The sequence below is a fragment of the Lethenteron reissneri genome, chromosome 20, assembly GCF_015708825.2.
Source record: "Lethenteron reissneri isolate LAM-NWPU_2019-01 chromosome 20, ASM1570882v1, whole genome shotgun sequence".
Lineage (NCBI taxonomy): Eukaryota > Metazoa > Chordata > Hyperoartia > Petromyzontiformes > Petromyzontidae > Lethenteron > Lethenteron reissneri.
Window position 1 is genome coordinate 1,749,280 of NC_083798.1, and position 27,148 is coordinate 1,776,427.

The window sequence follows — 27,148 nt, forward strand, 5'->3', positions numbered from 1 at the left end:
GCAGTGAAAGGGAGAGAGGGAGAGAGGGAGCCGAGCCAGTAGACTTTAACTGCAGGCTCTGAAAACCGTTCATCTGTGATGCGTCAGATATGCTACAGACGTGTGACCTTTCCTAAGTGTCAGCCACAATTCTTCTCCTGAACAACAAATTAGGCTAATAAATTGAAGAATGTGCAGCTTCTGCAGAGGGAAAGCAGAAAAGTTATACCAAAATTGTGTTTGCATTGTACGTGACGACCAACAAAAGCCAACTTGAAACTACCATTTCACACAATCATTATATTTAAACATAAATGTACCTTGATTAAACAGCATAATCACAAATTAATCTTACTATTTGTTCACGTGTCTGTGTTTACACTTTGATACTTTAACATAAAACATCTATCGTTGTCAACACCAATCAGCCTTGGTCAATCCACTGCTTAAGCTGCCACCATCTCATGAAGCCGTGATGTAATAATCCATCCAGCACCGGCACGCAAGCTGATTTCATCACTCCATCTCCGCGGTGGATGTAGTCTTGGACTGCTTCTTTGGTTGTGACTCCATTATTATCTTTATAATAATAATAAGCTCACTATTGTCATCCCTGGCCACCTGACATCACTGCCCTCTAACGACCTGTCCTGCCCAGGCCAACTTTTATTAACAGTTGGATGAGATCAACCACACAGCTTTCCGAAATGAAACATAATAAAATACTGTACCCAGAAAAATTACATTTTGGGCCCAACTAAATGCTTAAATTATGTCCTAAACTCAAATACATTTGACTTGTGTCACTTTGAGTAAACCTGCAATTCCTAGTGGCACAGACCTTTAAACGTCAACACCACCCTAAGCCTGCTCCCTGTGGAGATCTGCAATTACTTCGACTCCTCTTCACCTTCCACCTTCAGCGTTCCAGGATGTTTTTATTAAAGCCAGGGACACACACACGCACAACCAGAAGTGACAAATCGGGAATAATGAACACGACAGCTGTATGCGGCAGTCTGCCTCGTAAGACTAATAACTGAACGTTTACTCTGCATTTTCAAAGTAATAATCGCGTCTGTTTATAGAGCCACTCTTATATTTAGCTCGCAATTTCATTGCACCTTTGAATTAACTTCGCGTCTTGATTCACGACATTAGTATTGTGCTGAGTGGCCATTATGTGCGGCTTTAGCTGCGCCATCTGCCTGCGAGGCGCACGGGAACTAGAATTTACGTGGTTCGGGGGCACGTCTGGGTTTGCAAGTCCAATCAAATAACAGCAGACGCGTTGCGAGCTCAGTAGAGGCAGCGACAGATTATTGTGCACACAAGCCGAGCCCCACGCGAAAGGGCTGCAGCACAGCCGCATTGGGAGTGAATTCCCATAAAAATACGGCGCAGACATGTTTACTTTTGTTTTTAGAATTCCCATCACGTGCACAAGCTTGCTGATTATTATTAATACTGCTACTGTATTTGATTCCTCTATTACACTTGTTTACCCAGAAAAGCCTCACCGAGTCTCAAGACTTTTCCAGGAGGGTCCTGCCAAGTTTTCCCTGCCGGGGCCGATGTTTCTGCTGCCGCGTTGTCACCCAAGTTGAGTGATTTGACATTTTTCAGCACTGGGATGTTTGGCAGATACCATTCACATTGTATGGTGTTTTAGCTATGGGAGGAAACCGGAGAACCCAGAGACAATTCGAGCCGCACAGGGGGAGAACACACAAACTCCACGCAAAAAGCTGCCCGAGTCGGGAATAAAATCACGGAATTTCTTGCTGAGAGTTGCGAGTCTTACTGCAGCGCCACCCTCGTGGCAGGCCACTTATGATTTCATTTCCACCTTCAATTGTAATCCCATTCCTTGAAGGCGTTTAACAGCAAACACATCACAAACCTGTTTAACCTTAACAAAGAGGATTGAAGTGCGCTTTCATCATTGTGACATACAATGCGTGAGTGCACGATTCAGTGGCTGCTTCAGCCCCTCCGAGACGGTGGGGGGCGTTCGTATCTATGGTGACTGCTGTCGCTGTAGTCGAGAATTGTTATGTAAGAGGCTGCTGGGGACCCAACTCGTAGTCATGGTGCAAGGACCACAGGGGCAGGAGAGTGTGAAGAGAGCGTGGGGAGAGTGGCCCGGTGCTTAGCGCACTGTGCTGCGAACACCAGTGGCCCGAGTTCAATTCACGACTACAGCTGACATGAGGTAGACTCACCTTGAAATGTGTACCTGGTGCGGTGTGTGTGAACATTTGAGCACTGAAGAGACAGAGGCGGCCGGGCGTGGTAACGGCCACACCACCCCTTCGTGCACTCTGTCAGCCTTTATAGGTGCTACTCACGAACAGCATTTGCCCCAACAGCCTCTATAGGCTATGCGGGGGGACAAGAATGTTACAACACCAAATTGAAACCTTTTGCAAGGAATCATGTCTGCATTAACCACACATAATTGTGGTATTTGTGGTTAATGTCTGCATTAACCACATATACTTGCAAAAAGGTTTCAGTTTGGTGTTTTAACATCTTAACACAACTGTTTTATTGGCAGAAAGGATATAACCTATTCTTATATTTTGATACTGGCAAGAGAGGTTCCATGATGTGAGGGGGCGGGGGGTGCTGATCTTTGTCCTTTTTTGTAAGGGGGCAAGGTGAGGGAGGATGGAGCACTTCGAGTGAGGAAGAGGGGAGAGGTGAAGGGTCGCAGTGCTCGGAGCTGCATCAGGGGCGGCAGAGACCCGTGGAAGGGCTGCGCTGAGAGGTGAATGTTTGTCGGAAGGTCAGAAGGGTGAAAGAGTGATTCGACAGAATGTGGATTCATAATATCGTTGATGGTTTAAGGGCTGCAGACACAGCAGAATGTGAAAAAAATAGTTTTAAATTTATTTTTCCCAACACATTTTAACGAATAATTGTATATAATGAATAATACGTAATAATTTTGTATACAACATGATACGGAGTAAACTTGTCAATCACCTCTGTAAATCGGGCAGCATTTGCTGACCAATCCTGGCTGCTGATAAGACCCAGAAGGCCAAAACCGGTCCAGAGTTTACTTTCAGCAAATTTTGCTGATTGATTATGTAGGTCTGAATAGTCAAAAGGCTGATGGTGTAAGATAAATTAAATATATTTAATGTGGAGACACAGAATGCAGCTCTGCTGATATTTTCGAATATCAGGCCATGTCGGGCCATTGGTGAACTCTTCAACTGAGCAATGCAAACTTTCGAATGTGAGCTAATTTTGTTCCCGCTCAAGGACTATTGATTTTAGGACCCAGTGGACTATTACAAAACAGGCTGAGATCAACAGCTCTTAACAAAATGGTCCATGCATGCGTTCCAGTGCCTTTGATCAATGCTGGAGGCAATGGCAAGGCAACACAAAACCTGACAAATCACCAGCTGACGGTTTGTTGTGTCAGCCATCTATTACTCTATTAAAATAGAATTAAGGGTGTGACACAGAGGCGGACCCTCGCGGGAGGAGGGAAGGAGGGGGGCGTAAAATGTCAAGATTTTTAAATAGGGCCCAACGTTAATAAATAATAATGAACGATTTAATAACGTGCGGATTTTAAAAATATATTTCTGTAATCAAACGCGATGTCCGATTGAGAAGTCAGGAGGCGCAGAAACTCTCGACGTATTTTCTCTGTTAAATATCAGGAGGATTCCAATTGCCGCGGTCTCATTGATGGTACAAAATAACACTGCAGTATAAATGACACGACTGCTTTGTTAACACTGATAATGAGGTGTAAAGTGATTTAATATCAACTTCATCGTGCTCACAAAGTATGCGTGACTGCGATTTAAAAGATATAACACGTCTTTGATTGTGCAGGATATGTCGGGCATACGCATTATTATTATTATTATTCACGACTCTGGTGATTAGTGGCTTGCCGAGTCAGCGTACGCATCGACTCAAATGGAAGGAAAAAAATTGGCATCACATCGAGCGCAGTGGCCAATGGATGGAGAGTGCCCCTGGACATGCCTCGTTTACCGAGGCACACACCACGGCTGCCAGAAGAGCCCCACTCTCCCACCGCCTTCATGGACACAAATTTAAGGGCAGATTTGGAGGGCGCGCGGCAGTCAGTGAAACGCACGTGCGGACGTTCGTGAAGAGGGCACGCGAGACATCCCGAGTAACTTATTGGCCCCCCGGGGAAGGAGGTTTCACAATGGCTTAGAGAATCACAGCACAAATGTGGATCTTCGTGACAGACACGACAACAGAGGGCCGCCATAAGCGATGTAAAAGACAAAGGAGAAAGCTGGGCACTCAGGTGACACGCAGGAGTTGTGGATGACAGCGAGGACGTGGTTCTGTCTTGTAACGTGCGTTGCTGGCCCATGGGGATCTTGCTTTAGGTGAAGGGGACATTGTGGAGAGCAGGAAGGTGATGTCTGTATTGATCACGGCGTTTGAATAAATAGAAATGGCCATGCATAGGCAAAGGAGAAGAAGGAGGTCCATCATCCTGGATTGGAAAGAGGGATGGAGCCAGCGGCGTGGACGGCTGGTGGGGGGGGGGGGGGGGGGGACGGTTCTCGACCGAAGCGTCAGCAGCAGAGAAGGAGCGGCTTCAGGGATGCCCACCACAGCACGCTGGCATTGGCCCGCCATGTGGGAGTAGAGGCCCACACGTTTCAGTACCATCGCCTCTTATTTGTCAAGATGTAGGTAACAGCACCCGTGATAATACAACTCAGGGATAAGAGGATTAAACCACTTTGTCTGATTGGGAAGCCTAGAACGCTATATATATGTATTCTTTGGCAAAACGTCTAAGGCTCTTATGTCATATGTGTGCTAAAATTCGAATAGTTATTCGAACGGGTCATGATGACACCCCCTTAGTCTAATTCACCCAGGTACCTTTATTCATTCACACGGAGCTGCATGAAACTATATATGGAATGGCAGTCCGTGTGTACATTCACATGGAGGACTGAAGCATTCATAACTGACTAAAACAAAACTGAACACATTCGCCATTAAAACTGTGGCATTAGAATAAAAAACCCGATATAACAGGTGACATTGTGGGCGACGTCCCTTGATCACAGCACACGCATCAACGTCATTGTGAGCGCGTTTCACAGACCGAGTCCAAATGGACACGACGACACGTACGTTGCCTGCTGCAGGATCACTGCCCGGAATGTTACCTGTTATATCTTTATTTTTAAAGAAATTATGTTGACGGACGTGTGTTGAGTTTGTTCATTGTGCTTGTGCACCACTGCCAATGCAGCATCACCATATCATTAGTTTATTATTAATATGATTAATGACATTTAACCAAAACAATCTAATGTTAATAGTTAAAGTTAATTTAAACAAATTTACTTTGAAAAAGGATAAAGAGCCGACCCCCCCCTGATTGGGCAGGACGTGAAACTGCGCAGCGCTGGCAGGCGGCGCTGCTGATGCCACTGATGATGCCACCGCTGATGCCACCACTGATGCCACCGCTGATGCCACCGCTGGGCCCCTGAGAGTCGCTGTACTGAACGTCTGATTAAAATCAATAAACAATTGTTTGGAATGAGATGGGAAGTGGTCTCAGCAGACCTGGAGACAATGGGAGTGCCTAATCTTTGCCGGGGGCACTGTGTTTTTGTAATAACTCACGAGTCTATAATCTAACTTTAGGCCTCACAACATGAAGTGTTTGCTCAATTAGTGTGAGTACTACTTACAATCTGTGGTCATCTCGAACCTTTAAAAGTCCAGGACCATCTCCCTCCCCAACTCCATCTGATGCTCTAATGAAACGATCAGCCTCTCGAATACATTGCTCAGAAATGTCAAAGCAGTGGCAGATCCGAAAGCTTTCCATCGCTGGCGTCAGCAGCAAGTATCACAGAGATGGTCAGATGGGTGCCTCACGTCACCTCACCTTGGCCTTGGCACTCGGGCTGAATGTCTGCTGTCCTGCAGCAGGCAACTCCACTCCTGCTGCGTCCGCTTTTGGAGGAGCTGTAGTGCACAAGACACAGAATCAGACCGGTCGGTTACGTGCGTTTTGATTTGCCCTTCCCGTAAGCCCGGGTAGGCCGGCTCTGTCAGAAGGAGGTAGCTCTTTTGAAACTAAACAATGTTTTATTTTATCAGGTAAGGACCATTGAGTTACATATCTCTTTTTCAGAAGCGACCTGACCACAAATGATAGCCCAATGAAGTGGCTATTCATGTGGATATTTCTAGAAGCCAAACACTCTAAACGCACGTTGATTCTAAATGTGAAGGGAAAAACTGGAGGACTCAGAAAAAATCCACGTGACCACGGGCAGAACATGCAAACTCCAAATATCCAGGGTCGGGATCGAACCAACGACCTCCTGTATAACAAGCGGGGTAGTCAACAATCTCTCCGAGCCACCGTGATGATGATGATGATGGGAGAGAGACACACAAACTCCAAATATACAGCAGGTGTCAGGGTCGGGATCAAACCCACGACTTCCTGTACACCAGGCGGGGAAGTTAACTTCTCTTGGCCACCGCAGCACGCTCATGGCCTGTTTGGTCCTTCGTCCAACATCTGCACCATTGGCCACCTCCCCGCGTCATTATTTCGAGGTTGGATCGGCAACCACGCGTCCCCCCTGCACTTGGCGAAGATGAGGTTTTACAATGTTCACAAATCCACGGCGAGTGAGAAGGAGCCGGGACGAGATCCCCCTCTAAAGCAAAGTGACGGCCCTCCAAAGTGTGCTGCGCGTGTTGCAACACCACCAGCAGCGACAGTGGCGACCGCCAATCGCCACGAAGTGGCGGTCGTGTCGCAGTGCTCATGGGCAGACTGGCTTCATCTTGAGGCAACAAGGCAAATTATGGTTAAAATATTTTGCTTGCTAATTAAGTTTCATACTTTAAGACTCAAGCTTTGTGCCACTTCGCATATGATTGTAAAACTTCCAAAGAATAGTTCCTTTATATAATAGGATTTCTAAATATATTTAGTACCAGAACACATATCCAAACATTAGATATCCGCCCTGGCCAAAGAAGCACGTCATTTCAGCAGCATTGCGTCAACGCAAGCAAACTCCGGATGGACTGGCTTCGACTCGCGGTGTCTCATCAGCAGAGTCAGAAACAAGAGACGATGCTGCCTCGCTGGTGGGGGAGGATGGCTGGACGGGCGTCACCTTTCTGTCGCTTCTTGCCGGTGGCGTGCGGGGAGGCTCGCTGGGGCCTCTCCGTGGCTCGGCTGGCTCTCACGGGGGAGCGGAGCTCGGCGCGCTTGGTCAGGTCTCCCTTCTTACCCACTGGGCGGCCGCAGGGTAACCGAGCACGCAAGGAGGGTGTGCGAAAGGTCAGTGGGGAGAGTCGGGGAGATGGTTAGATGAGTGGCAGAGGCAGACAGAAGCATCAATCAGAATGAACCCATTAAAGCACGATCAGTGGGGAACTAGAAAGGTCCTGCAACGTGCATTCGTTAGGATAGACAATCCATTAACTAATTTCAACTAATGAACTTGTCCGTACATTGTAATCAAAAGTATCGTTCATTTAGAACATTTAAACATTGTCACGTAAAAACACTAATCTAAATGCATGTTGATTCTAAATGTGGAGGGCAAAAACATAAAAACCTGGAGAAATATCCCACGTGACCACCACCGGGAGAGAGAAAACGCAGCCTCCAAATATGCAACAGCCATCGTCAGGGTTGGCAAGGCGAGGGAGATACACCTCAATTGCCTAAAGGCTATGAATTATGTTTAATTGCATGTCATGTCCCTTAATATAAACTTTAATCAACGAAATTAACTTGTTTTAACCATTTAAACATATCATGTTCATTGGTGCAAAGTCAGATTGGTTCTACATTACAAATTACCATTGAACACTTTACCAACACGACAGGACAACACAACACTAAACATCACCGAGCCCATGAACTCTGAATACATTTCAATGAGAGTTCCCAATCCACAACCTTTTCTGCGCTTCGTTGCATCTTTCTTGGGAGACTTCTTCTCTGGAGAGCTGGGAAGGGACCGCTTCCCCACCTGGTCACTGTCTCTCCTCTCCACGATAATCTCCACATCCGCGAGGCTCTCCCCTTCCTCCTCCTCCTCCGGCTCCTCCTCCACCATCTTGCTGCTCTCTTCTTCCAGCTTTAACTCGCTCTCTGGGACGCATTCCTTACTCACTTCGCTCATCTCCTCTTCTCCTTCTCCCCCCTCCACGTCAGCTCTGCTCTCGATGTCTGCTCTGCTCTCAGCCTCAGGCTGGCTCTGTTCTTCTGGCTTTTCATCACCATCTGGTTTAGTATCACCTTCTGTTTTGTCCCCATTATGCGGATCACCCTTCGCTTCTGGCTTATCCTCGGGAATTGTATTTCCTCCTGGCGTGTTCTCAATATCCGCAGTGCTCTTCTCTTCAGGCATGCTGCCAGTATCTGCAATGTGCTTCTCTTCTAACCTGGTCTCAACATCTGGAAGACTCTTCTCTTCAAGCTTGATCTCAACATCCGGAATGCTCTTCTGGTCCAGTTCACTGTCAATGTGGGCAACGCTCGTCCCTTCAAGTTTGCTCTCAGTATCCGGAGTGCTCTTCTCTTCTCCTTTGCTCTCCATATCTAGCCCGCTGCCCTCTAAGCTGCTCTCAATAACTGGAACGTCCTTTGCGTCTGTCTTTGTCACAGCATCTGGCTGGCTCTCCTCTTGCGGCTTGCTTTCAACTTTTACATTTGTCTCGTCAGGCTTGTGTTCAACATCTACCTCCACCGCTTCCTCAGGTTCGCACACGGTGTCTAACTTTCTATCCACGTCTACCGTGCTCCCAACATCTGGTGTGCACGTGCTACTGTCAAGGTCGCTCATTGCGGCCGCTTTGCTCTCACTGGCAGCTAAGGGGCTCTCCAAATGGGCGTCTTCAGCTGCGGCCTGCTTCTCGACGTCACCAGGTTGCTCTGCCTCTACGGGTGGCTTCCTGTCGCCCTCCGATTGTTGTGCCGCAGCGTGGGCTGCGTCTTCCTCCCCGACGATGTGCCGTTCCTCTGCCTGAAGAACCTTCTCGGGCTGAATGCTCTCCTCTTCCTCTGTGGGTCGCCTCGCTTGCACCTCGTGGCTGGCAACCGCCTCCATTCCCCAAGCCGGAGCCTCCTCGACCCCTGCCGGAGCCGCTGGTTGTGTCTCCGCTGGCGGAGTCTCCGTCTGGACGTGAGCTTTATCTTCGGCGGGCAAGGACTTGGGACTTTTCAGGGGGGTGTCGGTGTCCACCGTGTCCCCCGATTCGTCGATGGCCTCCTGGTGCACAATTGGCTCTTTGAAGCCTGCAGGGTCAACAAACAAGCGTGGGTGAAAACCCCACGGAAAGATTGTTTTTTAAGTTAACTTTCAAATACCTCATTTCTCGATGCTTCGTCACTGAAAATGTTGGAAATTTCAAGCGTAATTGTTCACTATCTGAACTTCAGAAGTCCATTGGCAACGCGATGGATCCTCGATAATTTTAAGGTCAATCATTAGTCTTCTTGGTTCTTTCGGTAAAGTCACGTAGAAGGGAAGTAATAAAATAATAAAAATAAAACATAATAAAATTATTCTCACGACGTTTCGGCCACAACGCAAGCAGCCGTCCTCAGGTGAAAACCAGGTCCGTCGAGGCGACAGAGTCCGAATGACGGACCTGGTTTTCACCTGAGGATGGCTGCTTGCGTTGTGGCCGAAACGTCGTGAGAATAATTTTATTATGTTTTATTTTTATTATTTTATTACTTCCCTTCTACGTGACTTTACCGAAAGAACCAAGAAGATGAATCCCTGCAGTCACGAAAGCTTTAAATCAAAAGTCAATCATTAGGTTGCCAGAGATAAACATTTTTTTTAGGAACAACCAATATATACAAATACATAGGATTGAGGAGAAATAATTAATATCACCTTATCTATGGTAATTGGGGCGTATTTATGCTAAGCACAGCTCCCAACACATATGTGACACGTGATGCTATTAAAATTTAGTAGCTACCCAATTGACTTAATTTCAGTCAAATGCGCGCGTAATCAACTGTGCACACGCCGCTGGTTAATGCATCCGAGCCGTGGGTGCAGCAGTGCAGCACTCGCGTGGCTGTTTAAAGACACCCCCAGCGCCATCCAGCCCCCTCTCTCCATGGCGTCTCGTCCACGAACCTCTCCACCCCCCCCCCCCCCCCAAGTCCTCGCCTCCCCCGGTTGCCGGTGGCATCAGCCTGAGCCGCCATTCATGCTAAATCGCCTTCCATTCCAGCTCGCCCTGCACGTTCTGGATGGAAGAGGAGGCTGTCACACTGCTCTGTTGCTACGTGGGCCTGACGTCCACTCACACACAATATAACATTCTACAAATATTACATTATTTGCTTTTCTTGCATATCTGGCGCTCTAACTGTATGACGGTCACGCGTAAAATCATTCGCTAAATAAATAAATCACCTTCCATTTCTTCATTTTCACGTAAAAATATGCTTTGACTGGGGGGTTTATACCAAGCGTTTAATCGTGCTAACCGAACTGCAAATATGATGATTATGAACTCCAGTGTAAATGAATATTCTGGTTCTGATTCGGTCGTGTGCATTTGCATTGATAGTGGTATGTGCTTAAATGTTGCGCAAACCGCCACATATCCCGCTCCTTTATTTAACCATCGGAGAGGCCAATTGGATTTTTTTCTTCAGAAATTGAGGAATGGTTGCCCAGAGTCACACAGGAACAGTTAATTTTCAGCAGTGTAATATTGATCATATTTGGCCTACAAATGTGTGGATACTTATCTGACTCCTGACCCTAACGAGATACTCATCAGGACATTCACCACTCACATATTACTCACCAAATAAACTCAAGAGACACTCACCAGTGACTGACATGTGAAGTGTCATAATCTATGTGTATGGATCGGTGGTACTACTCAAAGTGCAATGCAGTGCTGGTTGCAATTAGAATTCCATCACGTCGGTTGCATAGGTCACTCTGATTCTGACAGTGGAATGAACCAGTTCAGATGTCACTCACGACTGGTAGTATCTATGGCCGGGTATTGAACTCAGGTTGCTGGCTTCGTAGTGCAGTGCACTAACTACTGTGCCACTGCCCTAACGAGTGTGCGTAATGTATCCTACTTAGCATGTCGTGTGTGTTGTAACAGCCAGCACATGTGTGCGTGCACAGTGCTGAATGCTAATTTGCCTGAGAACACCGATGATTCTGGATATTTTCAGTTGCTCACCAATTTTACATTCTATGGATCACACCAAACAAGAATCCACAGGGCAACGTTCTGAACTCTGTGGAGATCACTTGGAAATTGTACGTGGATAATCTGCTGTATTTCGATGATGATGATGATGTTCAAATTAAACATACGTTGGTATATATAATTGTACCGAACTTCCCTGCTGGGTTTCCTGTATTCGACCGTCAATTTCATACCCAGACAACTTGCACAACACAAAGCTATCACGAATACCAAATTAAATTGTCCGTGTAAGACGAGGTGGCATTAGCCCACTCTTACCCTCCACACCTCCGATTAGCAGGGTTGGCTACGTACGGTGCAAAAGAAGTTCAACATACGTGCATACCTTGCCACACGCCATCTGTCGCTTGATTCAATGCGAACCTTACCGCTCGCTGTTGAATGTGGCTTCGTGGGCTTGGCATCCTGCTCAGCGCCGTGCCGTGCCTCTGCCCTCGCCAGCTGCTCCTCCGCTGTCTCCATCTCCTTGTCTTTGATTTGTTGTTTCGAATCTCGCTGTTGTCCCTCGGCACCCTCGTTAACAAACACTTCCACCTGCGACTCGGAGAGGCCTTTGCCGTCTTCCGCCTGGCGTTGTGTCTCAGCGACGCCTTCGGAGCCCGAGTCGGCAGATTGCTTTAATTGAACGTCAGTGGTTGTGGCGTGCTTGGCATCTTCCTTCTGCTCGGCGTTTGCCGCTGTGTCTGTTTTGATCGATTCATCCGGTTGAGATTCCTCCCTTGCTGGAGGCAAACACTCAGCGTGTGGTATGCTCTTTTTAGGACTGAAACTTTCTGAATGAATATAATCAGTGAACGCTGCGTCCTTTTGAGCCGCAGCTCCCTCGCCCAGGGTGTCCTGGGTGTATTCGTCGTCGTGGGGCGGCGGCGTTGTTGATATTCTCGGAACGTGCGCTGGACACAGCTGCTCCTCGGCAAATTTGAGTGGCGCGATCTCAGAATCGGGGCTCTTTTCCTGCTCGCTGAGGCCCGGCAGTTCTCTCTCGTACGCCACGCGAGCGTGGTGGTGGTGGTGACCCTTGTCGCTCTCATCGTCGCTGCCGTCATTGTGGCGCAGCACGCTGCTCACGTCCACGCTCAGCGAGTATTTTATTCCTCCAAGACGCTTGTCTGCACCGGAGAGTGACCGCGTTGGGGTCACGTTCTCGAACAGAACACCGGCCGGGTGGTATTCAGACTCCCGCGCGCTCAGCACGGGGAGGTCGGACTTCATTAGAGGAGAACTGAAAATAAAATCCTTGTCTTTGTCCACCGACAGAGAATCCGGCTTGTACGGATCTGCTTCAACACGCTTCATTTCTGCGGAGGTGTCCTCTGTGTCAGACCTTGGAACCAAACCCTCTTCTTCTTCTTCCTCCTCCTCCTCCTCTTCCTCCTCTTCCTCCTCTTCTGGATGCATGTGTTGCGTGATATCTATTTCTGGGGTGCCTCCTGATGCTTGGTCCAGCAGTTTCGTTTCTGCCGATTGTTTCGAATAAGCAAGGAGGGCCTCTTTACCAGCCGTGTTCAGCTCCATATACTCCACGTCGTGTCCGTGCCCCTTCGCATCGGGGGGATACTCGTAGTACGCAGATTCATCCTGCGGGTCGATGCAGTGAAAGCGAAAGCTGCTGAAGTCACTCTCCTTCCGTTCCTCCTGCCTGGCGTGCTCCGGAGGGAACTCTTGCCGAGCGCTTGCCGCAGACGCCTTTTCGGATGGGAAGTACTGTTCCTCGTCGCTATTGTCCTCCTGAAACTCAGACAAGATAGCTGTCTCCAACGGCGAGAGCCTCGAGTGTCCGTGATGGCCGGCTGACTTCTGGCCATCTTCCCCGGCCCCTCCAGCTGTGAGAAAGTCCCCCGACGTCGGCTTTCCAAACTGGTCCACGACATTGCACTGCAATTCGTCGTCAGAGCTGGCGTCCGACTCGCTGTCGATTGCTTTCATGGCGTAGAAATCGAGCTCCGACTGCAGTGGCGCCGATAGTGGCGTGGACTGCGCGTGGGGTTCCAACATGCTGGCTACGTCGGTTTTGGAGGTGTCCGGTCCAATAGCGACCGCGTCTTTCCCATTTGAACTGGAGCAGGTTGTTGCGTGCTCCACTGGTGTGGACTCAGCGTCACCCGGGGCGTGTTTTCCGGGCCGAGGTTCTTCGACGTGACCTTGTTGTGTGGGCTCTTTTGTATGACCGGCACTCAAAGCGTCGCTTTCGCTCTCCGCTCGTGATGCATCTGCACATTTCAACTCCGGAATCGCGCTTCCATTCTTGTCGTCCTTCATAATATCTTTGCATTCCGACGCCTCAATAGATTTTTCTTCATCTTCCAATTTCTCTATAGAGGTTTTGTCACCATCCGCCTGCAGCACGTGTGCGTCGTTACTCCTCTTATCACCAAATTTGGCTTCACATTCCACTTTTGGAAAGGACGGTTGCTCCGTTTGCACCTCGGGCATTTTTATTTCTTCTGCGAGGCTGTCACCTTTGATGGCACCCTGGCTCTCTCCTCCTTGACTCGATTTCACCTTTTGAGAACTGCTTCCCTGTAGCACTATTTTGGATGCTTTCTGTTCAATCGGTAGAAAATCTGTGGATATTATATCTCTTTGCGGAGTAGGCTTTTCAGAGTGATGGTTTAACGATGTTGCTGTGAAGCCCAAGCTTTGGTCTTGAGCAGAACCCGCATCTATGGGCAGAGGTTTATCGGTCTGAAAATCAGCCGCCTCTCTCCCTTCAGGAATAGCTCGCAAATTAACAATGCTGGTGAAACTTGACTCATCCACACCCACGTTGCCTGCATGGATATTGAGGGCATCGTTTTGTTGCTTTGTTTCTTTATCTGCCTCCTGTAGATTATGTTCCATTTCCAAAACCTCGGGCTGTTTGGATGACAAATCACCAGCCACCACCTGCTCTGTAAACATGCAAGCACTGTCGGATTTCTGTCCCAAGCACTGTTCTGAAAGCTTCCGCTCCAGTTTTTGGTTTTCACTTTTCAGGGTCTTACTCTGCGAGGCCGCGTCCAGAATGTCGTTGTCGTCTTCCCCCCTGTAATCGAACGTGTACGTGTTGGGCAGCGTGTAGGATCGCAGCATTGATGCCTTCTTGTTGGAGGCCTCGTACGATCTGAAGGCGCAGGTCTCATCCGCGTCTGCAGGCATTGCACTGAAGTTCACGACGCTCAAAACGTTCTCGCCATTTCCAGGTTCATCGAACTTCTCTTCAACCAAAACTTCCTCGCTGAATGTCACCTGTTTCGTCTTCAAGGTTAATAGCCCACTTGAACCCTCCTGATGCGGAGCCTCAGCAGAGGAGCCTCCGTCTGATTCTTGAGGCTCTGTAAATCCCGCTATAGTCTCCTCGTGAGGTTCGGGGCTTTCTTTGCCGGTTTGGGGCCGTTTGCCGTTTTCAGCCGCACTGCCGGACGATTCGGTATTTGGCGCGGCGGGTTTGCTTAATTGAGCACCGTCAGTTTCATTTGGCAGCGCTGCTGTGCTGGCTGCGTCACATGGCACAGGCTCATCCCGTCGAAATTCTGGACCCTGAATGTTGTCGTGAGCGAGGTGTGCGACCTCGTCGCCATCTCCACACGGGAAACAGTGAGTCTTTATCACGGGCTTTTCAGATGCTTCCTTGTTTTCATCTGGCTTGTCAACGTCAAATTTGTTCTCTTTGTGCGTCACGGGACTCGGTTTGTCATCGGAGAATGAGAGTTGGTTTGTGAAGCCCCCAGCCGGTGCCCTGGAGTCCGCCTTGGAGTCCGAGCGAAGTGAAGCCACGTCTGCCCCACCGCCGCTTTGGCTCGCCGCTAGCTCAGTCGCACCGAAGCTGCCGCCGCCGCCGCCGCCGCCTTTCTCTTTGGTCTCTGAAGCATCCCTGGAGGCCCCCGGTCCCTGCTGCGGAATGGCCGGGAGGCTTTCGTACTCGGAGGGGCTTGGAAGCTCCCAGTCGTCAAGGACGACAGGTGCCGGCTGCCTGCTGGAAGCGGCGCACTCCTTTGCTGCATCCGTCGTTTTCTGTGATGAGGGCTCGGCATCAGAGGAGTCGCAATCGTCATCCTCCTGTGCGTACGTGGCGAAGGAGGGTGGGGCGTCCGGGCCCTGTTGGCCGTTCCCGCTCATGGTGTTGCAGGCAGTGGAGCGGTAATCCCTCCCGACGTCTCTTTTTTATTATCTCTGTGTCTGCCGCTATTTATTCACGCGCACGCTGTGGCGTGAACACTGCACCGATGACTTTCTCCCTTGAGGCAGGAAAATGTGCCTGGGTAACGGAAATGAGAAAGGACAGTTTGGTTAGTGTTCAAAACGTTTTGGACAACACAGGGCACACAAATTGTCCGCAGGCTGTAAGGACAATCTAGGCTCACACGTCCATGGCCCTCTTGCCTTCACCAACTCGTACTGGCCAGTGTGGTGAAGTATGGCCCATAACCCTCATGGCTCACACTGTGGGGAGATTATGAGCATTGTCTATTACCAAGCATTAATAGACAGTGCTTTGTCTCCTGGATTATTGCCGTGTTCGCTGTGGGTTTTGAGTGGAAGCATTCACAGGTCGATGAGCACACAACGTCACAGAGCACACGACGTCACAGAGGACACGATGTCACAGAGCACATGACGTCACAGAGCACACGACGTCACAGAGCACACGACGTCACTGAGTACACGACGTCACACAGCACATGACGTCACCTCCTCCGGTGGTCTTTAATTAAACGCCCAACTCAAGTGACACGATGCTAACTCAATGCCACACACGCATGGCAAGGTAGCGTTCAAATGAGCCCCAAGACCGGCACAGCAGAGAGGTGGCCCTCATCCAGCAGTGGATTGACAAAAAGGGCCGAACATCTGCACGTGGGTAGAATTGTCTGTGGAATTAACATCCACCACAAAGGCGTACTGAGCTCAGCTGCGGCTTGCTGCTGCTTCAGACGTGACGCGCGACGAAGGGGCCAGGTCGCTCCTCTCAAGGCAATTAGTGGCATGGGAGGGTTTTAGCACAGAGTACAAACTTTCATCGTAAAACAATACTCAAATGTGTGGCTGACTTCATACTTGTTTTAAGGTGCTGCCAGATGTATTATGCAATCAATAACACGCGTACATAGGTTAACACTTACATAAACTCACATATGCATAAACACAGCATTGAGAAACGTGAGTACCACTTGGTGGGAAGTCAAGATCAGAATGTCCTCTGAGGTTATTGGCGATTGCCATGGGAATGTGGAATGAGCATCACTGGCTCAGCCAACAGAGATGGGCCCTGTAGTATCCCCATGTGAGCATGGAGACAATTATAGATGTGGTCTGTTCAAGGTTGTTAACTGGAACTTGCCATGTTAATTTGTAGTTACAATGTACTGCATTTCCATAGTAGACTTGTTTTTTCAAACTTTTTAACTTTGAAAATGTCTTTGGAATAATTAGGGGCTATACAATGTTAAGATAGTACCATAACAGTGTCTCAGTTATGGTGAAAGTGCATTACTTCTTCACATTTATTTTCCTCTTACATTCATCCTCACTTGATTTTGAAATACAGCAATTTCAAAACGTGTCTTGCTTAATACATCACTTTATAGTGTATGTCCAATCTCTCTCGAGTGTGGAGATTAATGCAAACATATCCTGTGATTTTAAAATGTATATAACTCCTCATGCACACTTAATCGGTATCTTGTGCACTCATCCAACATATCTCTATCCTGCCTGACATATATTTAAATAAAAACTGAACAATGTATATTCAAGTCACATCACCAAGCAATATATATATTAAAGCCGTAATACACCTGCCGTGAAGGTTAATAAGACGTATCTCTTCAAATGTTAATAGGTATAGAATCCATTGGGTGCAATCATCAAAGATAAGTGCTTCTTTAAATTAGAATCCATAGACTGCGGTGGTTCTGTATTTCGCAACGGACTACAATAAACGAGCGGCGGCGTGAAGAGAGGCGGCTCAAACGCTTTGCTATTTGTCTTTTTTTAAACAAGGATTACGGGTAAAGCTGGGCGAGCGGCTTAAGCCGAGGAATGTTTTTTTTGTCCCCCCCTCTGGGGGAGTGAGTTCTAAATTGTCTGTGTGTGACGGGCGAAATGGGAAAGGCGACGATGCGAGGAGCCGGCGGCTGAGCGCAAGGACGCAGCGGAGGGCACGCCGAGCGGCAGCTGCGCCTCTCGTCTGCTCACCGCCGTGATGGAGCTTCATCAAAGTTTACTTTGTCAAAGAACAATGGCCAACCGAGAGGCGTTGTTTAGCCTGGGCCGCATGGAAATTAGATGGACGGCGAACAATGGCCGTGTCATCTAACTAAAAAAAGCACACGGCGGATTAAAACGGGCACAGGTGTTGTTTACGTTCTGGACGCACTGCCTGGCTGCCAGCCCACATCGAAAAACGACATTCTCCCATCTGTAGGTGATAATATCGCACTCGATTTGAGAATGTGGCACGATCTTGACTGAAAATCAAGGGCACGAGAATCATCCCCACTGCAATGGTTATAGTCCTTGTTTAGTGTGGCTTGGCTACATATTCTCTAGTCAGTGACCACAATCGCTTCGTTAATTCACTCTTTCCATGCTATGGGGAAGAAAAACAATGACTGAACAGATGTTACTTAAACATTGGCTATGGCCATGAATAATTATGGAAAGTGTCCATAATTATGTTGAAACTATAGTCTAATGAGTAATATATTTGAGGCCATATGCTGAATAGTTACATAAACAAAATCAGAAAATTATATTATAGGATATATTGCTATGTTTAGCATTCCCACCACATTTAAAAGTAACTCCTAAAATGCCACCATAAAAAACTAATAGAACTTGTTTTAGCTATTTGCCAGTACTTTGATGGATGAAGGCCCATCCATGGGAATGTTTTGACCATACTTCACCACACTAGTCAAGCAGCTTGGGGAAGGGGGTGAACCCAGGACTGCTTTACATGTCACCCACCAACTGACATGATCCAAGATCAAGAATGGAATTAAATGTTCTTGGTTCATGACGCAGTGTTCTAAGTACTGCTCTACCCCAATAACTATTGAATGTAATATGATTCACATATGACACATCACGAAAATTTTCACTGTGTATGTTTGATTACTGAAATGACATTGACTAAATGACATCGATGTATTATGTCAAGTTTCAACTCAGTTATATTGCCAGTGCGTCCAATACGGTAGATAATGCCATGAGAAGTATGGTGCGTTTTTTATAAAGTTGTTATTGTTCTAACTGCAAAAAATACAAAACTGTAACAATGCTCATTTAATAGAGCATTACATTTGCCTCTTTTCATCATCATCCTATTTCCGAAGTAGGCCTCAGATGCACTGAGTCTATGAATGGCCCATTCGGTTGTTCTTATATTGAGTCTTAGCGTGGACTTTTAATTAGAAAACCACACAATAGTTGATGCGGTACCTTGTTTACATAATAATGAATCTATTGCTATAAAAGTGTACTTTGAAATCTAGATTATTTGGCCAAATAATGCCGAAAATTGTCAAGTTTGCATAAAAAAATGTCTTCATCACGCTGCCAGGAAAGGCAAGTGGCATTGGGCCAACCATCGTCCCACCAGCCCAGTGGCGGTCGAGATTAATGATGAGGTGCCACCACCTGAAGGTCGGGACCCTCCCCCCCCCCGACGTGAGATCGACACCCGTGGAGATGGAGCGATAAGATCGTGGGCATTGTTGCATCGCGAGACCGTGGGGTCCGTGAGGGATGGGGAGACTTGGGGAGGGGATTTCATCCACGAGTGAATAGATCATGGACTGTGATGACGATACCCTATTTAGTTGTAGCTCTTTGAGGTGCGTCTTGTAAAGATAACGATGATTGAGTTATCGTGGCACATCAATGGATGTTAAGGTCACGTTACTAATCATAACTGCGAATCAACTATTGTGGAAATACATCATAAAGGACTAAAGTCTAGATCTTCAAAGCATGAATGGAATATGCACACAAAATCAATGGCTTGGCCATCGTGGGGTGACCCAACATTCTTTAGGTAACAGAACCAATGCACCGACCCCATGGCAATCCAGACGTCATGAGCAACCGCGTGTAATTAGCCGGTGGAGGGCGGTGGCTCAATGGTTATTGCACCGCACTGTGAATCAGGCCACCTGAGTTCGATTCCCAACTACAGCAACATCGGCGGCGAGTGATATCCAATCTCATCTGGGGCTTCAGTCAACGGGGCTGGGAAGGCCTTCATTCAGCAGTGGGTCGATAAAGCCTGTAAAGGATTCATTTGATATAGGTAACAGCGTTATGCTATCCAGGCATGCACAGATAACGTGGCGGTAATTAAAATAAACCACTCTATATGCAGATGAATGTAATAAACGTAAGAAAGTGAGGTTTCCGATTTGGGTATCATTATATTTCAGCGTCTGTAACCTGCTTAATCTCGGGCAAGAGTTTACTTTTAATGCCGTCACATGAAAGTATGATTCGTGTAATGTATTTCCATCTACAGTGCTGCCTTCCCCTACTTCATGTACAATATTCACTTGTACACATACATGGATATTCTCGTGAATGGATCGGAATACACGTTTCAAAATATATTTGAAAATTTAAATCATATTTCAACGTCTACATTTTGAATATTTTATAAGCAGAAGATTATCGTTTGTAAAGATATATTGCAACTGTGTGCACACAATTTCTGCTGTTATGGGAGGCTCTGAATTTACCTGCTACCACTTTGAAGGCCTTGTTTATTTTATTCACCTACTTGGAGTCTCTTGACAAACAACACCAAACGCGTGGCTCAGTGTCTACAATATCCCAACAAACCTGTACCAAGCTGTGGCAGTCTTGGCAAAGAACAAGATATTGGTACCACTCTGAAGTTAAATTGACTGTAATAATGTTGATAAATTCATTAATGTTTAAACTCTCCATTTGGCTGAAATAGAGTAGATAAGACTACATTTCATAACTCCGACTGTAAAATAAACAAAATTGGTTTCCTTCTTGATGGAGCACGTGTTAGTGTGTATATCCTGTGTGGCAGGTGTGAAAATTACAAGTTCCATTGACATGGTCAGTCCGTCTACAGTAAAAACACGCTCTGGACAAGAGCTTCATCGCTCATCGGATTTCTCCAGGATGAATAGATGTTCTGCTTTTTATTTCATCAATCCATCTGGAGCAAGACATTGATAATGATGCTGATGATGCTATATAGTGGTCAATGGTGTTTAAAGACGAAAACAATTCTAACTATCTTCCAGCAATATGACGATTGTAGTGCATCACGTGTGCGCTGTTACCAAGCACAGGGAAGGCCGACACCACTATAACTCCACGCAGATAAAAAAAAATGGTTTTGTGGCAAGCGGCTAACCCAGGAACCAATATTTAACTTCTCAAAAATACCCACTCAATGTAAGGCATGTACATTATTTTAAAGAAAACACATATCGATGTTTTCATTTAAAACCCTATATTTTGGAACAGCTAGTAATTTACATTCGCTAGCATTTAAATGGGTGGACAGCTCATGAATAATATGGGGCAGTAATTCTCAATAACATGATTCATCTTCCATTAATTTGGCATTCCCGGTTCCCGGTGGCCAGGTTTCAAGTGTCACGAGCGTCAATGTGTTAATAAGGAGAGCACGAGGGTAATGGAGTGAGTGGAAAGAAACAGCAAAGGGAGTCTCAACATTCTCAACAATTTCTGCAAGGGACAATCTACTCACAGCATTGACACTCGAGCAAGACAAAGATGCAACGCACATTTTGTCCTAAGCCGACGGAATATTCCATTTTTAGCTGAGGTCATGGGCAGTTGCGAGGGAACAGGGGCTGTCATGAGCAAATGGCCTCAGAGGCCATCGTGATAAAGCATGACCCTGTGGCGATGTCGACGCCAAACAGTGGAAGCTCAAACTGCATTGCCACGGCTCACAATGATTGATGGTCAGCAGGCCCTTTTATGGGCATAACCTCAAATGAGAAAAGGCTCTGCTGACCTGACTCATAAAATCCCAGACTTGATTAAGGCACAGACCATATCAATGCCTCGGGGCATTGAGCCTTCATTACAAAGCAGATCCCCGCCCAGAGGATTGAGCAAATGCGACTGAGAGTCCACGACGATGGGAGACGTTCGTTACGTTTTTCAATGTCGACCTGGTATGAATGAAATAATTTGAAATGTAATTGACAAAAGCTCGAGATCGAAATCGTCCTTCCGAATCAACGCCTTAGCCTACCTACAGCGCCCCCATTTATAGAATGAATAAATTGCAATAAGAAAAAATAAACACTTGAATGAGAAATCAGAATACAAAGGAAAATTGTGTTTGAAGAGAAAATATCTCTAGTTTTATTTCGACTGCATTTCTTTTGAAATATGTAAGTCATTGATAGTTTGACAAGAGGCTCACACTATGATTTGAAGGTGCAGGAGTAATGTTTCTGTAATGGTAATTTGCTCTCTGGAGGTGTGCAAATATCATCCGTAATTTATGCTGTAGGTGTACATCATTTACATCAACGCATAAAGATGAATAAAGTCAGAATTTACCAACGGATCTTGTTTCAAACACCATGATTTATCAAGGAACCGCCAATGTTAACAGAGACTGCAAGATCCTCAGTAGGCCTGCAGAAAGCTGACACTGACTGAGATGATTTAAAAATGAGTCCTAAATGTACTCTCTCCTCCCTCAATCTTGATAGCTTGGTGGAAACATGGGCCCCATCCAACCCTTTTTGTGTTTAGATTGTTGTCCATCCCGATTAGCAGAGTTGGCTACGTACGGTGCAAAAAAAAGTTCAACATACATCCAGCCGTGCTTGCTCCCTTAAAGAGCCAGGTCTCCGGGCCAATGCCTTTAAAGTCTCCACCAGGGCTGGCACTCGTGGGGGGTACTGGTGTGGGACCTGCACCACCAATGTTCACTTGGCACGACCCAAGTTCTCTCTGCGTAGGGGTGAACCACCGCTGTGGTGGCCCCCCACAACAGATTCACTGCCCCCCCCCCCCCCCGCCATATCCGAGAGGAGCTGGAGTCAGGCCTGGTCTTGATTCGTCTTGTCTTTGTTTTCACCACAGCTTGCACTCATTACCGACCTCACACTGAGCAAATGTTTTCCTTTTACCCCGATATTCATTTTTTTTATGAATAGCAGAAGAAAGATCTCTCCATGCACACTTAGTCGAGGCGTTCGGGTCGATGAACCCAGCAGGGGTGGGCAATGATTTATTTCTGATGGCAGAAGATTGTGCCAACTGCCAGCCTAGGCTGGTGATGAGATTCAGTGGCAGTCTGAGCAGCGTGCACATGCATAATGCAGAGCGAATGTTCCAATCATTGAAAGGTTGCATACTTATATTTAATGCATTTCAAAAGACAACTTTAAACACGTACTGTACGTAGTGTACACGTTTTATTTTTTTCTCGACTACAAAGGCAAACATCACAAAAAAATCACGCTCAATCGGACTCTTCACAAATCCTAGCTACGGTTTATCTCCATATATATAAAAGGCAAACTTGTGATTATGTGTCTGTTCAAAATGTTTAGCGTACTTCCCGACATGCAACAAACTTGAAATTTTCCGTGTCGGTACTTTCCAGACTGTACACCATGCAAACATTATGAAAACACACTTTTTTTGGGGGCAGGGGGGGATCTCAATAATGCATATAGTTTTTGCACGGCAAGTGAGCTGTGACGATTATTTCAACCGGTCCTGGGCCTCCCTTAGGTCGACTCAGCCTCAAACGAGTAACTGGTGTGGTGTGTGAACATCGCCATTAGGGGAGACAAAGGCGGCCGGGCGTGGTGAATCCAAGTCCCGGGTAGTAAAGCTAGTAGTCCATATACATGTTTGTGATTAAGCCACTGCATACGAATGGTGATATGTATTAATGAAAGCAGCCTCCCCTACTGTGCAAGAATCGTTCCACTAAGAACTACACCTGAATATTGTTAATGTCGATATTGGCTGAGACTCGACACACTCTGATTATCCGTAGGGGGATTGGCATCGTGTGTCCTGTTATCCACAGGGTTCCCCAAGATTCCACTCCACTTATCTGATCATCCTGGTTTATACGAAGAATTGGGGCAGCAGATAATAGGAGTGTTCATGGACCCTACAGCTCCTGCAGTTTATAGGAGTCGGGGGTATGAGGGTTACACGTTGGAGGAGATATATTCTGCACTACATTGCATTCTGAGCTGGAGAAACTAGCGTGTCGATGTATTTCCAAGGCAGGTGCGTGACAGCAGTTGAATGATTATTGCGTCATTCGAGTTGGGTAGTTTATAGCGGACCGCCCGGCGGTGACCTCGCGTCCTCCCTGACTCGTGTGCTCACCACCAAGCTGCGAGCTGCGCATCCTCTACAAAGCCACCGTGAACACGCCAACAACGCAGGAGACAAAGGGACATGCATCCCATGAACTAAATTAACAAGAACGAAACAATAGCATACGGTTTACATTCTAGGTAGACACCCAGTCCATATTTTTAATTTAATATTTCATGATTGCGTGTCCATTGACAGTGTGCGTGTTACGCAGCCTATGGACATCATCATAGGACGGCGGCTACGCACATTGCCCCTTTGTCCATCCGATGCTTCATGAATGCCTCCGCACGCTGTACGGGCCACCGGAGTTACGTGACCATACTTCATCGCGATGTTCAGTGCGGGCTAGTTATATCGGTACATTCTAAGTGATTTGTTCTCAGGCTATATAAAGTTGTACTTGATATAATCATTCGGTTAAAAAAGTGATAAAAAAACGACAGGAAATTATAAACAGTCGCATGAAGATTGACTCTTTTTGATACGTAACAGACACAGAGACGAATGAACACACATGTGCACACATTTATGTACCAGTCACAGATCCAATGTGCTCAGAGGTAATTTAGCTTTGGGAGTGGAGCAGTGGGGCAGTGGTTATCACGCTGCACTATGAACCCAGTTTGCTGGGTTAGCGATTCCCAACATCACTGGGTGAGTGATATCTGACCCAATTCTGCCCCCTAACTTCACCAACCCAAACTAAGCAGCATAGCTAAATCAAGTCAAATGACCCCATCAGCCACAAGGCTGATAACACCATTGTGATGCGTATCAAAACCAGTGAAACGGTAATTAAATCATAATACGCATTATTAAATGGTCCAAATATGTAATATATGCTGCGGGCAAACAATGTCCCTTTGGGATTCCCGTAACTCTAAGAGATGAAGATAAATTAAGGGATTAAAGTACAACGATGCAAAACATTACCAGTGGAGATGAGGATTGCAAAGAGGATGCCACACAATGAACCAGGGGCAGGGTCACAGGTTAAAGATATAATATATTATGAAGATATTATATATTATCTAGATGTAATATGTTTTGTGGATATAATGTATGAGTAAAAATATTATGTACGGTCAAAATGGGACCCAGAGTTAAAGTGGAACAACAAGATCAGGGCACTTGTGAAAATGAGAGAGATTACGTGCAGACCATATGCTGTTAAAACAAAACATTATTTGGGGATGCTGTGTGGGCAGTAGCGCACAAGAACAATCTACTAGAAAGCACAATTAATCAACAACACTGCCTTTACATGATTTATGAGTAATTATTATAAATGTTTTCTACCCACGTGACTTTACCGAAAGAACCAAAGAGTATGGATTCCTGCAGTCACGAAAACTTCAAATCAAGATTGATTTTTGAGCTATGTCACCTCTTATATTTGTTTATTTTCTTATTGACGAATGTGAGTTTTCTTTGCATGTTAATCAGCATGGAGAAGTCTTCATCTGGTAATGAAGTTGGAACTAATCATGTATAATGATGATTATGATGATATATTGACATAAACATATTTGGGAGGACCACACGTCAACTCAGAGATGGGCGTACATTGGGGGTTTAAAGTCTATTTTATTATGTTATTTTTTATTTTTTATTTTATTTCCCTTCTATGTGACTTTACAGAAAGAACCAAGAATACGAATCCCTGTAGTCACGAAAGCTTTAAATCGAAAAATTGGGGGTTTATTTGTATTTTGACCTAACTGTTTTCAGAATAAGTCACATTTTACTAGAATATAAAGTTAACACAACAATCTCTGATGTTGCTAACAAAACATACACATCTGATTCCTAGTATTGTTCGGCAGAGGCCGTTCACTACTCCGCTCTGTGTGTCTGAACTCTTGCCGAGTTAGCACTAAAGCCAGTCGACATTTCCCAAAAGCCGTGAATAAGTGGAACATTACACATTTATGGAAACAATTGTAAAGTTTTCTGGGTTGCTCGTGGGTCGGAACAAGGTGGTGGCTCTTGAGGCACCGGATTGAATCCGAGTGTCAGCCACCTGTGGTTCAACTAATCCTCAAGTGTAGATCATCTCAGCCCAAGTCACCAATTACTTCATTAAAAAAAAAAACCCCATCACATTCAATTTGGTTTTACACTTATTTCAGATAAATTCCAGCTATTAGAGAATACACATATACAGTTTGGCTGCTCGCGGATAATCTTTTGTGTACAACAGGGTAAAGAAGCAGACAATGTCTCCATTATCTATCTGTCTCTCCATGTAAAAAACCCGTCAGCCCCACAGCCTTCTTCAGTAGAAGCAAACTCTCAACCGGTGTAACATGCCGTTGTCTCATCAGAAGTCCAGCCTTGCCTCATCGCAGGGGGTGGGAAAGTGTGTCCCTGAGCGTGAGGATGAAACGTTGTCACCTGAATGCTTCTCAGAAGCAGTTCTACGACATCTCCTTCAGCGGCCTCTTCTCTCACACAGGAGGCAGTGCGATGGCCTTTTCATCCCATGACATGATGCCAAGAGAACAATTAGAATACAATCTTTAAAATAATACTTCATTCGCCGTTGTATTAGCATCACCTACCAAACAACTACTTCAGCTTTGCTCTCCATAAGCCAAATTACACATAACCGTACGTCCATGCAATATAAAATCAAGGGCTTGCATATCTTTAGAGAGGTCATTTATCACCACATTTAGGAATTGAGAGAGGGGCCTTACCTCTCAAATTGGAGCCAATGACCCAGGAATTTATTATGAGGAATTTTTATTTGCATTTATACAGCAAATAAATAATAATGCCTCTCAAAGTGTCCCTCATGAGTTTTGGCAGAATGCGCTATCGGAGTTGGCCGTAACGGTCTTTAATGAGGCCTTGATGCTATTCTTCCAACAAACTTACGTTATGCAGGAATTTTGTATTCACGAATGTGTATGTTGAGCTTCTTTCACACCATACGTAGCCAAGCGTGCTATGTATGGTGTTCATGAACACATTGAGGAGCACACTGTTTCTTCACGTGAAAATGTTCTCCCCCGTGATTCCTGTGGGGTTACAGGTTCACCAGATGACGGCACATGAGCATTGTCTTGTTTCTTGCGGATCACACTGTCAGGAGACCTTTGATTGCAATTGTCAAGTGGGAGCAAACCTTTGTTTCGTATTTTACAGTGCAGTAGACCCGTGCCACTTTCCATTGGAACCGGAACGGCACTTGGCACAGAGTGATAATTAGCTCTGCATTCAAATCGATCAACTGGAAAATTTTAAACGCGGGGGTTTGTTGCACTCCCAACACTGGAGGCACGCGCTGCTACCGACATCTACAATCCTGCGTACGTTAAGAGTGTCTCAATGTACCAGCAATCAGTGTTGGACCTCTCCGTGCTTAAGCCACTGTGCACAGTCATGCATGGCTCTGATATCCCTTGTGCACGTCCTTTGTGTTGTTGTCTGCGCTGGGACGGCAATATTTTTAATGCCGCCCTTTGTCAATCCACTGCTGTATGAAGGTCTCCCCACGCCACCGTGCTGT

General features: G+C 46.3%; 1 protein-coding gene across 1 annotated transcript in view; it reads right to left on the minus strand.

Annotated features, from left to right (window-relative positions):
• LOC133344580 (A-kinase anchor protein 12-like) overlaps nt 1–27,148 on the minus strand; it is a 104,510-nt gene that overhangs the window by 34,802 nt on the left and 42,560 nt on the right. Inside the window, exons 3-6 of the mRNA XM_061554576.1 lie at nt 11,643–15,511; nt 7,964–9,304; nt 7,170–7,289; nt 5,915–5,994 (exon numbers count right to left, since the gene is read on the minus strand). Coding sequence (XP_061410560.1) covers nt 5,915–5,994; nt 7,170–7,289; nt 7,964–9,304; nt 11,643–15,372 — 5,271 coding nt within the window. The 5' untranslated portion in view covers nt 15,373–15,511. The remainder of the gene's footprint in view (nt 1–5,914; nt 5,995–7,169; nt 7,290–7,963; nt 9,305–11,642; nt 15,512–27,148) is intronic.